At 61.4% G+C, this 12,898-nt stretch overlaps 1 protein-coding gene across 1 annotated transcript in view; it reads left to right on the top strand.

Moving 5' to 3' along the window:
• TMEM184B (transmembrane protein 184B) overlaps window positions 1–12,898 on the top strand; it is a 50,195-nt gene that overhangs the window by 17,138 nt on the left and 20,159 nt on the right. The window contains exons 2-3 of the mRNA XM_062202851.1: window positions 7,712–7,963; window positions 9,035–9,200. Coding sequence (XP_062058835.1) covers window positions 7,772–7,963; window positions 9,035–9,200 — 358 coding nt within the window. The 5' untranslated portion in view covers window positions 7,712–7,771. The remainder of the gene's footprint in view (window positions 1–7,711; window positions 7,964–9,034; window positions 9,201–12,898) is intronic.

The following is a 12,898-nucleotide window of genomic DNA, read 5'->3' on the forward strand; positions in this document are numbered from 1 at the left end:
TGGGGGGCGCACGCGGTGGGCGCTGTCCACGTGCGGGGGACGCACATGGCGGACGCTGGCCGTGCGCGGGGTGGGGGGGTGCACATGGCGGACGATGGCCGCACGCGGGGGACGCACATGGCGGACGCTGTCTGCGCGGGGTGGGGGGGTGCACACGGCGGACGATGGCCGCACGCGGGGGACGCACATGGCGGACGCTGGCCGTGCGCGGGGTGGGGGGTGCACACGGCGGACGCTGGCCGTGCGTGGGGTGGGGGGACGCACACGGTGGGCGCTGGCCGTGCGCGGGGGACGCACCGCCGGCTGGCTCTCCGGAGGGTCGCTCCCGGCACGTGCACCCGGCAGGCGGAGGACCTGTTGAGATGTGGCTGGTACATTTCCATGCTCCCGCGGGCCAGGCAGATGCTTTTGTAAACTAAATGGAAAGGAGAGCATTTTGTATTAAAATTCTTAATACACGAGTCCCAGACCCATTCAGATACCGTGGAAATTTGTAAACAGACTAGAGAATTTTGTTCCGTGGGCTTTTTTTAAAAAGTAGTTTTGATGTGAAAGTTTTTTTTTTTTTTTAATTTTATTTTTAAATCAGTGATCAAACTGAACGTTGTCTCTGGTAACACAACGCCTCCCAGAGAGGCTTGCTGACCGCCCCGCCCCGCCCAGGCTCTGAGCAGCTGCCGTCTTGTCCACTGTGCTCACCTGCCCGAGCCACGAAGACGCTCGCAATGCCATGGAAACGTGGCTAGGAGACGCGTCTCTGACAGCCAGTCGCCACAGAAAACCAGGGCAGATTTGGAGCTTTTTTTGGTGAAAATGTGTAGCTCCAGTGTAAGGTTTGACGACGCTTTTCTGCAAGATTGGCAGCAAATCTCTGCTACCGGTGATTTCCCGAGTGGCTCCCCGTCTCCTTACAGAGTTCACGGAGAATCCGCCGTTCCGCTCTCTGTAGCTTTCCATGGGGGAAAATGCAAAGGCACAAAAGTCGAGCAGATGGGTTAATGCCTTCTTTCCTGCCCATCACTGAGCGTGGACAGTTACATGCTAGGGTGGGGGCGCGGTGTTGTGGGGGAAGTGCTTGGGATCTTACATCCTCAGAGTGCCTGCCGAGTCCTGGCTGCTCGCTTGCGATTCTGTCTCCTGCAGCACATGGTGGGTTGGAGCATTCTGGTCTCTGCCACCCACATGGGAGACCTGGATTGAGTTCTGGATTCCTGGGTTGGCTGGGCCCAGCCCTGCCTGTTGTGGGCGTTTGGGAAGTGAAGCCGCAGGTGGAAGATCTGATTGTGTCTTTGTGTCTCTTTGCCTTTCAGATACAATTGAAATAAATAGAAACTTAAAACCAATTACACATTGTATAGTTTTGTTGCATCCTTCTCCCTCCTCCCCCTTTTCCAAGAGAAAATCCTAGATGCCGTTTGATTTCCCCCGTAGGCACTTCAGTGTACATCTCTATGTGATAAAGACTTAAAATATTTTTTCTGAGAGGCAGAAAAGGAGACAGATAAAGTTCCCAGCTGCTGGTTCACTCCCAGATGGCTGCAGTGGCGGAGCCAGGGCTGGGCTAGGCCGAAGCCAAGAGCCAGGAACTCAGTCCTGGTCTCCCGTGTGTGGGTCCCAGGGACCTGGCCACTTGAGCCATCGCCGGCCGCCTCCCCAGGTCTGCATTTTCAGGAGGGTGGAGTCGGGAGTTGGGTCTGCGACTCAGACCCAGGCACTCTGATGTGGCATGTGGACATCCTAACTAGGGGCTTGACCGCTAGGCCAGATACTTGCCCCGGAAAAAGTTTATGTTCTGAAACGATTGTAGAGTCACAGAGAGCCACACACACTCCCTCACCCAGTTTCCCGCTTTGTGATCTTGCCGAAGCAGATAGACTGCAGGTGCTGGTTTAGGCGTGTGCGTGTGCATGTTTGTGCGTGTGTGTATACATGCATGTGTATGTGTGCAAGTGTGTGTGTGGCGCCACAGCGCCAGTCCCGTCACCACCAATTTTTTTTTTTTTTTTTTGACAGGCAGAGTGGATAGTGAGAGAGAGAGAGACAGAGAGAAAGGTCTTCCTTTTGCCGTTGGTTCACCCTCCAATGGCCGCTGCAGCCGGCGCATCGCGCTGATCCGAAGCCAGGAGCCAGGTGCTTCTCCTGGTCTCCCATGCGGGTGCAGGGCCCAAGCACTTGGGCCATCCTCCACTGCCCTCCTGGGCCACAGCAGAGAGCTGGCCTGGAAGAGGGGCAACCGGGACAGAATCCGGCGCCCCAACCGGCACTAGAACCCTGTGTGCCGGCGCCGCAAGGCGGAGGATTAGCCTGTTGAGCCATGGCGCCGGCCATCCACCACTTAAGACACAAACAGTTTCATTGCGGGAAGTCCGTCCTCCATGACCCTCTGTGTGCTTCAGACAGAAAGTCTGTGAGAGCTCTATGGTGATGTGAGAGAGTGGACATCTGTGCAGTTTTCTCATGAAGCTCATTTTTGGGGGACGTGGGAAATGGGACGGAGCTCCTGACTCCTGCCAGGGCCGGCTCTCTGCTCCTTGTCTAAGCGGAAGCCTGCGGTGCGTGGCCTCTGTGACTGGCTGGCTTTGGTGAACGCTGCGTCCTGGAGATCCGTCCAGCCGTGGACGCCTCTGTCGTCGGTCACTTCCACTTGCCGAGTGGTACTCCCCTCTGGATGCCTCCGAGTCTGACCTTTCACCTGTCGGAGGACATGGGGTTGTTTTCGGGGTTTGGAGACTGCCAGTGCTGCTGCTGTAAATGTTTGTACCTAGGTCTTTGTGCACAAAACCCAGGCTGAACATCTAAGAGTGATTGCCAGGTTGCATGGGAGGTCGTGTCAGTTTTGTAAGAAACTGGCCGGCTGTTTTTCATGATTCCTGGGTCACAATTTCCTCCTGCCAGCCATGGCTGGGAGGTGCCCTCCCTCTGCAGGGCCAGCATTGGTTTGTCTTGCAGGGGATGGTGTCTCATCGAGGTTTTCGTGTCACTTCCCTGGTGGCTGCTGGCCAGGGACCTCTTCCTCAGTGAAATGCTCCTTGTGGGTTTTGTCCTTTTTCTAATCAAATTGTTTTGTTTTTACTGTTGACTTTTTTGAGCATTACTGTTTCTTTTTTAAAACACATTTTGTTTGAGAAGCAGAGAGAGAGAGAGACAGAACTCTCACCCACTGATTCACTCCCCAGATACCTACAACAGCTGAAGTTAGGAGCCAGGAACTCCATCGGGTCTCCCATGCAAGTGGGATTTAAACCTGCAGCTGGGAATTGAACCCCTGCCTATATGGGATGCCAGCATTGCAGGTGTAGCTTAACCTGCTATACCACAGCTCTGGCTCCTTTCCCCCCACCCCCCCAAGATTTATTTATTTGAAAGAGTTACGCAGAGAGAGAAGGAGAGGCGGAGAGAGAGATCTTCCATCCGCTGGTTCGCTCCCCATTTGGCCGCAACAACCAGAGCTGCGCTGATCTGAAGCCAGGAGCTTCATCCAGGTTTCCCACATGGGTGCAGGGGCCCAAGGACTTGGGGCGTCTTCTACTGCTTTCCCAGGCCACAGCAGAGAGCTGGATCGGAAGTGGAGCAGCCGGGTCTTGAACCGGCACCCATATGGGATGATGGCACTGCAGGTGGCGGCTCTACCCACTACGCCACAGCACCGGCCCCAGGCTCCTTATTTTTTTTTTTTTATAAATAAGTTCCTTTAAATTTTTAAGTTTATTTTCATTTTATTTGAAAGACAGAGAGGCATATATACAGATATAAAGAGTCTCTCTCTCTCTCTCTCTCTCTCTCACACACACACACACACACACACACACACACATCTTCCAGTTGCTGGTTCACTTTCCAGACTACAACAGCCAAGGCTGGGCCGGGCCAGCCCAAAGGCAGGAGTCAGGAACTCCATCCCATGTCCCACATGGACGACAATAATTGAAGTACTTGAGGCATCATCTGCTTCCTCCCAGTGTAAACTGTTAGAAATGGAGGAGCTGGGACTTGAACCAGGCACCCTGATGTGGTTTGCAGGCATTCTAAGGCTGCATGGACTGCGTTGAATAAAGGGGAGTCAAGGAGGCCCCCACCCACCCCAATCCTGCTGCACCTGCTGGCATTGCCCCCCGTCCCCTGCTTCTCCAGGGAACAGGGGTCAGCCTCTGGTTTCTGAGACCTAGGTAGGCAAGAGCTCCTTCCCAGGGATACCACATCCATCTCCAAGCATACCCACCACATGCACTGACCGGCGGGCAGGGTCCCAGGTTGTGCAAACTGTACTGGGCATTGGCTGGCCACCTGTGTTGTTGCCTTGGTCCAGGAGGAAGGCGAGCTCTGGGCCTTAAAGGAGCCTTGGGTGCCTGCCTCTCCTGGGTACCAGGGCCGTGTGTCTGTGAGTCAGGCTACTACTTTCAGTCTTGGGGGGGGACCATTATGAAAACGCTGGAATCGTTTGGTGCCGGGTGGCAAGTCCCAGGTCGTCTCCCCAAGATGAGACAGCGTTACTTACTTCAGGCTTGCCGGGAGAGAACACTCGAGGTCACGTTTGGGCGATGGTTTGTAAACCACCAGGGCAGTCTGAGGGTGGCTTGACGTCACAGGGTCCCGGTGCGGAAGTGAAGCCGTCGCTCCCCTCTCCCAGGGATCTCCAGGCTGTGGTGGGACGTGGTGGTCGTGTCCTGTTAGGAGGCACTGGAGTGGGAGGGGCAGCTCAGCCAGGCCCCCTCTCTTGAGAGGAGCTGGGACGACAGCGTGAGATACCTGGTTTGAGTCCTGGCTCTGATCTGTATGGTCCTGGGTGAACCACACGATCCACGTAAGGAAACGTGAGCCAGCCCCACGAGTGCCGGCGGTGGCCCCTGGGTCATGGAGGGGCAGTGGAGTGAAGTGAGCAGAGCCCCGGGAGGAGCTGAGCCGGGGGCCCTCACCCACCTCTCCCGAGCAGACCCTCCAGGGCGTCTGGTCAGCTTGCAGTGTCCGCTTCCTGGTCTGAAGCCGGGCTGCAGTTCTGCCAGGACCCTACGCGGAGAGGGGCTTCTCGCCCCTCACCTGGAAGGTGAGCACCCCCCCCCCATTGCTCATTTAATTCGGGATGATAGACCACGATGATGATTTACACCCAAATCCGCTTCTTAAAGGAGCCCCGCTGGCGCTGGCCTTCGGGTCTGCAGATGCTCGCAGGAGCTATTGTTAGACTTGTCGCCGTCTCGTTCCCAGCCTGCCACCAGCCTTTTTCTTGATATAGATGCCTTCTCCATTTTGGAGTTTCTTTATATAGACGCCTTCTCCGCTTTTGCGTTTTTCATCTAGATCCAGCTCTCCGTGACAGAGATCGCCTATGTTAGGAAGGTGGAGATGTGAAAAGCTCTCTCGGTAGACGTCCAGGGGGCGCTGATGGTGGTGGGTGGTGGCAGAGGCTCCTGGCGACCTCGGAGAGGGCCCTGGGCCGAGTCAGGAACTGGGGGTATACGGCCGGCAGGGATCACAGGGCCAGGCATGGCCCGGGGCCCCAGCAGTGCACTCCTGCCTGCACACTAGCTCATGGAGCCGCAAGGGACTGTGGGCTCGGGCTGAGATGGTCAGGGTTTAGAGTTTGGCCATGTTTGGGTCAGGCAGTGGAGACCCTTAGGCCCAGCAAACCTCCCCTGGGGTACCTGGCTGACTGGGGGTGCAGCTAGGACCTGGGTTGCCAGGCCTGGGTCTTCCCAGTGCCCACGCTGTGCATCTCACACGGTGTAAAACCGTTCCATTAGCTGTCAGGTAGGCCTGGTTGCTCTGGTTGGTGACGGGGGCAGCGTTGGTCTTGCAGATGGCTGGCTGGGGCCCTTGCGTCCGGGTGCTGGGGCTCCTGCCTGAGTGAGAGGGAGCGGCCAGTTCTAACTTCCTGGTTAGTCCTCCCGAGCCGCGGCAAGATGCCATCCATTTCTCACAGTTCTGGGGGCTGGAGAGTCCCAGATCCAGGCGACAGCAGCTCCCGTGTCGGTGGGAGCCACTCCTGGTTTGGGACGGCAGTGCCCTCCATGGCGGAAGGGCTGGGAGCTCTGCGAGGTCGTTTTCATGAAGGCGCTGATCCTACTCACGAGGGCTTCGCTCATGATCCGATCGCCCTCACTGCCCGCACCCTGAGGATTAGCGCTCAGCCTGCGCAGCGTCGGGGGACGCAGGCCTTCGGGCCCTGGGCCCCGAGAGAGCCACAGGCTCTTTGACCGCAGTTCCAGCCTCTGGCCAGCCTGAGAGCCGCCTGTGAGCCGGGTCTCTGCCACAGCTTGACGTGTCCTCCGGAACTCGCCCGTGTCCGTTTCCTCGCCCCTTCACGTAGAAGCAAATTCTTCTCGAAGGAGTGGAAACCAGTGGATGATAAAGTTTGACGTTGCACGTGGCCGAGGTGCTGGGGATCCCACGCCGGAAATGGGGGTTTGGCCTCAGGGAGTGGGCAGGAGGATGTCAGACACACGAGCAAAGGACGGAAGCAGTGGCACGCGGGTGTCTGGCTGGGGAGTGTGCAGAGGCTCTGAGGAAGGGGGTGGGGGAGCCAAGGCAGGAGATGGGCAGGTTGGGAAAGAGCCAGGAAGTCTCCCAGGCAGCCCAGCTGGGGGTGGGGGTGTGCACATGTGTGCATGTGGTCGTTAGGGGAGCTGGGGAGAAATGGCAAAGAAGTGGCTCACGGAGAAGTTGTTTGGCCACCGCTGGGGTGTGTGGAGATGGCCGGGCCCAGCACCCCAGCACGTGCTGCAGGCACGGGAGCAGCACAGAGCCTCAGCCCTCGGGGAGCCTGTGTTCTAGCTGGGGTGCAGTCGACAGATGCGAGATTTAGTAGTTGTAGTGCGCTGGATGCAGTCAGATGTCGCGAGCGCTCAGTGCAGAGGAAAGTAAAGCGAAGCCGTCAGGAGTGCCTGGGAGGGCTGTCCTGTGTGAGCAGGTGGCCAGCGTGGAGACCGAAAGGAAGCGTGGGAGTGACCGGGCAGAGCGACAGCCAGTGCAAAGGCCCTGAGGCAGGAGCAGGGTACGTATGTCCAAGGAGCAACAACGAGGCCGATGTGGCTGGAGCTGAGATGAGGTCCGGCGGCATCGAGGCCCTGTTGGGCAGTCCTGTGCGCCTGGGTGAGGATGCCAGCCATTCCTCTGGAGAGTTTTGAGCAGAGGAGAGGGGTCTCGGACTGGCTGAGGTCTTAGAAGGCTCATGAAGTCAGTGCCGCGGCTCACTAGGCTAATTCTCCGCTTGCGGTGCCGGCACACCAGGTTCTAGTCCCGGTCGGGGCGCTGGATTCTGTCCCGGTTGCCCCTCTTCCAGGCCAGCTCTCTGCTGTGGCCCAGGAGGGCAGTGGAGGATGGCCCAAGTGCTTGGGCCCTGCACCCGCATGGGAGACCAGGAGAAGCACCTGGCTCCTGGCTTCGGATCAGCGCGGTGTGCTGGCCGCAGTGCACCAGCCACGGCGGCCATTGGAGGGTGAACCAACGGCAAAAGGAAGACCTTTCTCTCTGTCTCTCTCTCTCTCACTGTCCACTCTGCCTGTCAAAAAAAAAAAAAAAAAAGAAGGCTCACGAGACTGCTGTGTGGGCAGTGGTGATGGGGCAGGGCCAGAGAGCCCGGGTGGCACTCTGTTCGTCCCTGCGGGCGGCCGTGGCCCTGGGCCATCTGCGGGTCGGGTGAGGTGCAGACGCGATGTCGCGGCCTGGGCGATTCTCCCTGGGAGGAGGAGGCTAACGCTGCGGTTTCTTCCCCCAGGTGGGCTCCTCACGTCCTCCCAGGGTCTCTCTCGGGGACCCCTTCCTGCTGCCAGGCACCATGACAGTGAGGGGGGCCGCACTGGCCCCCGACCCGGCGGCGTCCACGACCGCAGCCGCTTCACCCGGCGTCTCCACAATCCCCGAGGGCCGCCCCACGGCCATGGAGCAGCCCGTGTTCCTGATGACGACTGCCGCCCAGGCCGTCTCCGGCTTCTTCGTGTGGACGGCGCTGCTCATCACCTGCCACCAGGTGCCCGGCTCCCCTGCGGGGTCCTTAGGGGTCTCCGCCAAGCCAGGCCACGCGGCCTTGATAGCTGAGCCTCACGTTCCCAGAGGCCTCACCTGGGAGGGCTGGTTTCTTGCTCGCTCCCCAGCACAGCCCGGTCCAGGTTGGGTTCTGTTCTGTGGCTCCAGCATCCATGCAGCTTCACGGTGGCTGACAACAGGGAGTCGGGAAAGCACCCTGGATACTTTGCGCCTACAGTCAGAAGCCACACTTGTCACTTCCGCCTGCCTGCTCTGGGCCAGAGCTGGTCTCGGGTCCAGCCTCAGCTCCAGGGGGCACATGGGTGGGAGGGACCCCCTTGCAGAGGAGAAAATCGAGAGCCAGAGAGGGAGGAGGGACGGGCACTAACCTGGTGACGTGTGAGTTGGTGGCAGAGTTGGGTAGACATCGTGTCTCCTGTCCCCTGAGCTCAGGGCCCCAGGGAAGGCTGCCGTGGGCTGGGGCAAGCCGTGGGACCGGGAAGCCGTGGGACTGGGTGGGGGGGAAGGTTGAAGGTCGCTCAGTGAAGAGGGACGGGTGGATCTGCGCAGCTTCCCCTGGGTAGCCCCTCGCCGGCTGCCCAGTGACTCCAGCCATTTTGGAAGCCACTTCCGTCCCAAGCAGTTTGACTCACAGCAGATGGGGAATATCTCCTTCTTGTCCCCAGCCTGGGACTCGGCTAGGCCAGCTGTGATGTCGTGAGAGCTGGGCCAAGACCCTCGGGAGCTGTGGGACCGCCGATCCCAGCCGGAGCAGTCTCGTGTGCGACTTTTATCCTCCCCGTTGCTTTGTCTGAGTCTCGGTTTGTGTGGGGAGGGAGGCGGCGCTGCCTCTGGGTGACAGATGGGGGAGAGAGGCCGGCGCTGCAGCCAGAGGGGACCCCGAGCTCAGGGCCCAGGAGGGAACCTGCGCCAGGCCACAGGAAGAGTCTGGCGGCGCTAGAAGTCAGGACACATTCCTGTCCCCTCCGCCAGGCAGAAGGGAGAGGGTCCGTGGACAGGGCAGGAGGCGTGACGTGACCGTGGGGCTGCGGCTGACCTGGCCCTCTGTCCGCAGATCTACATGCACCTGCGCTGCTACAGCTGCCCCAACGAGCAGCGCTACATCGTGCGCATCCTCTTCATCGTGCCCATCTACGCCTTCGACTCCTGGCTCAGCCTCCTCTTCTTCACCAACGACCAGTACTACGTGTACTTCGGCACCGTGCGCGACTGCTACGAGGGTGAGCGCTGGGTGTGGGCGGGGCCTGGGGGAGGCCACGTGGGCCAGCCAGACGCAGGGCCGCACACCCCTCCTTCCTGCCGGAGGTTCTTCCCTGAGGGGCCTCTGGGCTTCACGATGGACAGGTAGCCGGAGTCTCACCTGACAGATGCGCTTCGCGGTGGGACACAGACACCTGCCAGGGGCCGCTTGGCATCTTGGGTCAGGGGTGGGCAGCGAGTAAGGGGACCATTTCTGGCTCAGAAGCCCAGGGAGCCCCAGGTGCAGTTGATCAGGATTCAGCCAGCAATCCATGGCAAGGCGGTGGCGGGGTTGGGCCTCCAACCCCACGTTGGAAGGCAGGACAGGGACAGAGCCAGCCTGCAGGCCACACAGAGAGGCAGACTTTTCCTTTGTCCTTTTCACACACAGAAATATGACAGGATTGGAAACTGCAGGTTAGAAGCCTCTTCATGTGGAGGGTGGTTGAGGAGGGAGAGGCCAGGGGCTCCAGGACCAGTCACAGGCCCGTGCCCAGGCCTTCTGGTGAGGAGGGAGGGGCCGGGGGCTCCAGGACCGGTCACAGGCCCGTGCCCAGGCCTTCTGGTGAGGAGGGAGGGGCCGGGGGCTCCAGGACCGGTCACAGGCCCGTGCCCAGGCCTTCTGGTGAGGAGGGAGAGGCCAGGGGCTCCAGGACCGGTCACAGGCCTGTGCCCAGGCCTGCTGGTGAGGAGGGAGAGGCCAGGGGCTCCAGGACCGGTCACAGGCCCGTGCCCAGGCCCGCTGGTGAGGAGGGAGAGGCCAGGGGCTCCAGGACCGGTCACAGGCCCGTGCCCAGGCCCGCTGGTGAGGAGAGGCCAGGGGCTCGAGGACCGGTCACAGGCCCGTGCCCAGGCCCGCTGGTGAGGAGAGGCCAGGGGCTCCAGGACCGGTCACAGGCCCGTGCCCAGGCCCGCTGGTGAGGAGGGAGGGGCCGGGGGCTCCAGGACCGGTCACAGGCCCATGCCCAGGCCTGCTGGTGAGGAGGGAGAGGCCGGGGGCTCCAGGACCGGTCACGGGCCCGTGCCCAGGCCTTCTGGTGAGGAGGGAGGGGCCGGGGGCTCCAGGACCGGTCACAGGCCCGTACCCAGGCCCGCTGGTGAGGAGGGAGGGGCCGGGGGCTCGAGGACCGGTCACAGGCCCGTGCCCAGGCCTTCTGGTGAGGAGGGAGAGGCCAGGGGCTCCAGGACCGGTCACGGGCCCGTGCCCAGGCCCGCTGGTGAGGAGGGAGAGGCCAGGGGCTCCAGGACCGGTCACAGGCCCGTGCCCAGGCCCGCTGGTGAGGAGGGAGAGGCCAGGGGCTCCAGGACCGGTCATGGGCCCGTGCCCAGGCCTGCTGGTGAGGAGGGAGAGGCCAGGGGCTCCAGGACCGGTCACAGGCCCGTGCCCAGGCCCGCTGGTGAGGAGGGAGAGGCCAGGGGCTCCAGGACCGGTCACAGGCCCGTGCCCAGGCCCGCTGGTGAGGAGGGAGAGGCCAGGGGCTCCAGGACCGGTCACAGGCCCGTGCCCAGGCCCGCTGGTGAGGAGGGAGGGGCCGGGGGCTCCAGGACCGGTCACAGGCCCGTGCCCAGGCCTTCTGGTGAGGAGGGAGGGGCCGGGGGCTCCAGGACCGGTCACAGGCCCGTGCCCAGGCCCGCTGGTGAGGAGGGAGAGGCCAGGGGCTCCAGGACCGGTCACGGGCCCGTGCCCAGGCCCGCTGGTGAGGAGGGAGGGGCCGGGGGCTCGAGGACCGGTCACAGGCCCGTGCCCAGGCCCGCTGGTGAGGAGGGAGGGACCGGGGGCTCCAGGACCGGTCATGGGCCCGTACCCAGGCCTTCTGGTGAGGAGGGAGGGGCCGGGGGCTCCAGGACCGGTCATGGGCCCGTGCCCAGGCCTTCTGGTGAGGAGGGAGGGGCCGGGGGCTCCAGGACCGGTCATGGGCCCGTGCCCAGGCCCGCTGGTGAGGAGGGAGGGGCCGGGGGCTCCAGGACCGGTCACAGGCCCGTGCCCAGGCCCGCTGGTGAGGAGGGAGAGGCCAGGGGCTCCAGGACCGGTCATGGGCCCGTGCCCAGGCCTGCTGGTGAGGAGGGAGGGGCCGGGGGCTCCAGGACCGGTCACAGGCCCGCTGGTGAGGAGAGGCCAGGGGCTCCAGGACCGGTCACAGGCCCGCTGGTGAGGAGAGGCCAGGGGCTCCAGGACCGGTCACAGGCCCGTGCCCAGGCCCGCTGGTGAGGAGAGGCCAGGGGCTCCAGGACCGGTCACAGGCCCGTGCCCAGGCCCGCTGGTGAGGAGAGGCCAGGGGCTCCAGGACTGGTCACAGGCCCATGCCCGGGCCCGCTGGTGACAGACACTGAACTTGAGATCCCTGCTCTGAGGGGGTGTTTGTCATGGTGGTTAAGACACCCCTTGAGATGCCCTTGTCCCACGTCCCAGGGCCTGGGGTCAGCTCTCGGCTCTGGATTCCAGATCCAGCTCCTGTCAGTCAGGCCATCCACGTGGGAGACGGGGTGGAAGCCCCAGCCCCTGGCTTTGGCCTGGCCCAGTCCTGGTTGTTGCAGACATGTGGGGAGTACACTAGTGGGTGGGAGTTATCTCTCTGCTTAAATAAACATTTTTAAAAATCAAGAAAGTAAGCGGTGTGTGCTCTGACGCCTGCCCTCCTCGGTGCCGGCAGTTTTCCGTCCCGTGCCCACTGCTGGTTTCGGATCTGGTGAGCAGCTGTCTGCTTCCCTGACCCGGGAGGGCTGCGCCTGCCCCTGGGCTCTGTGGATGTCGGGGTGCAGCGTGTGTGTCGCTCCAGTCCTGGAGTCTTTTCCAGTCCCACGTTGGGCCTGTGCATCCCTGAGGACCCGTGGGGGCACAGGAGGTGCCTTGGAATTTGCTGAGGAAGTAGAGGTGCTTATCAGGGGCCCCCTCGGCTCCCCACACCCTCCCTTCTGGCTGAAGCACGACAGCGTTTCCTGACCTCCAAACCCTGGCGTGTGCGGTTTCCCCGGTGCCTGCAAAGCTCTCTGCCTGCCCTGTGCCTGGCCACTGCCTCTCCACCTCCAGCCTCCCCCCAGGTCCGCGCCTCGGAAGAGGCCCTCCCTGTCCTGTTCTCTCCTAGCACCTTGCCTACGTCCTGGGCCACGCACGGTTTGCAGGGCTCTTGACAGGCCTTGGAGAGTAGATCAGGCCTAGGGCCCAGGCCTAGACAGAATCAGGCATATTGAGGATTTTACTTCATAATTTCTTTTCTTTTCTTTTCTTTCTTTCTTTCTTTTTTTTTTTTTTTTGACAGGCAGAGTGGACAGTGAGAGAGAGAGAGAGACAGAGAGAAAGGTCTTCCTTTGCCGTTGGTTCACCCTCCAATGGCCGCCGCGGCCGGGGCGCTGCGGCTGGTGCACCGCGCTGATCCAAAGGCAGGAGCCAGGTGCTTTTTCCTGGTCTCCCATGGGGTGCAGGGCCCAAGGACTTGGGCCATCCTCCACTGCACTCCTGGGCCACAGTAGAGAGCTGGCCTGGAAGAGGGGCAACCGGGACAGAATCCGGCGCCCCGACTGGGACTAGAACCTGGTGTGCTGGCGCCGCAGGCGGAGGATTAGCCTGTTAAGCTGCAGCACCGGCCCATAATTTCTTTTTTAAAGATTTATTTATTTATTTGAAAGTCAGAGTTACAGAGAGAGGAGAGGCAGAGGGAGAGAGAGAGAGGGAGAGAGAGAG

Source organism: Lepus europaeus, chromosome 10 (genome assembly GCF_033115175.1).
Source record: "Lepus europaeus isolate LE1 chromosome 10, mLepTim1.pri, whole genome shotgun sequence".
NCBI lineage: Eukaryota > Metazoa > Chordata > Mammalia > Lagomorpha > Leporidae > Lepus > Lepus europaeus.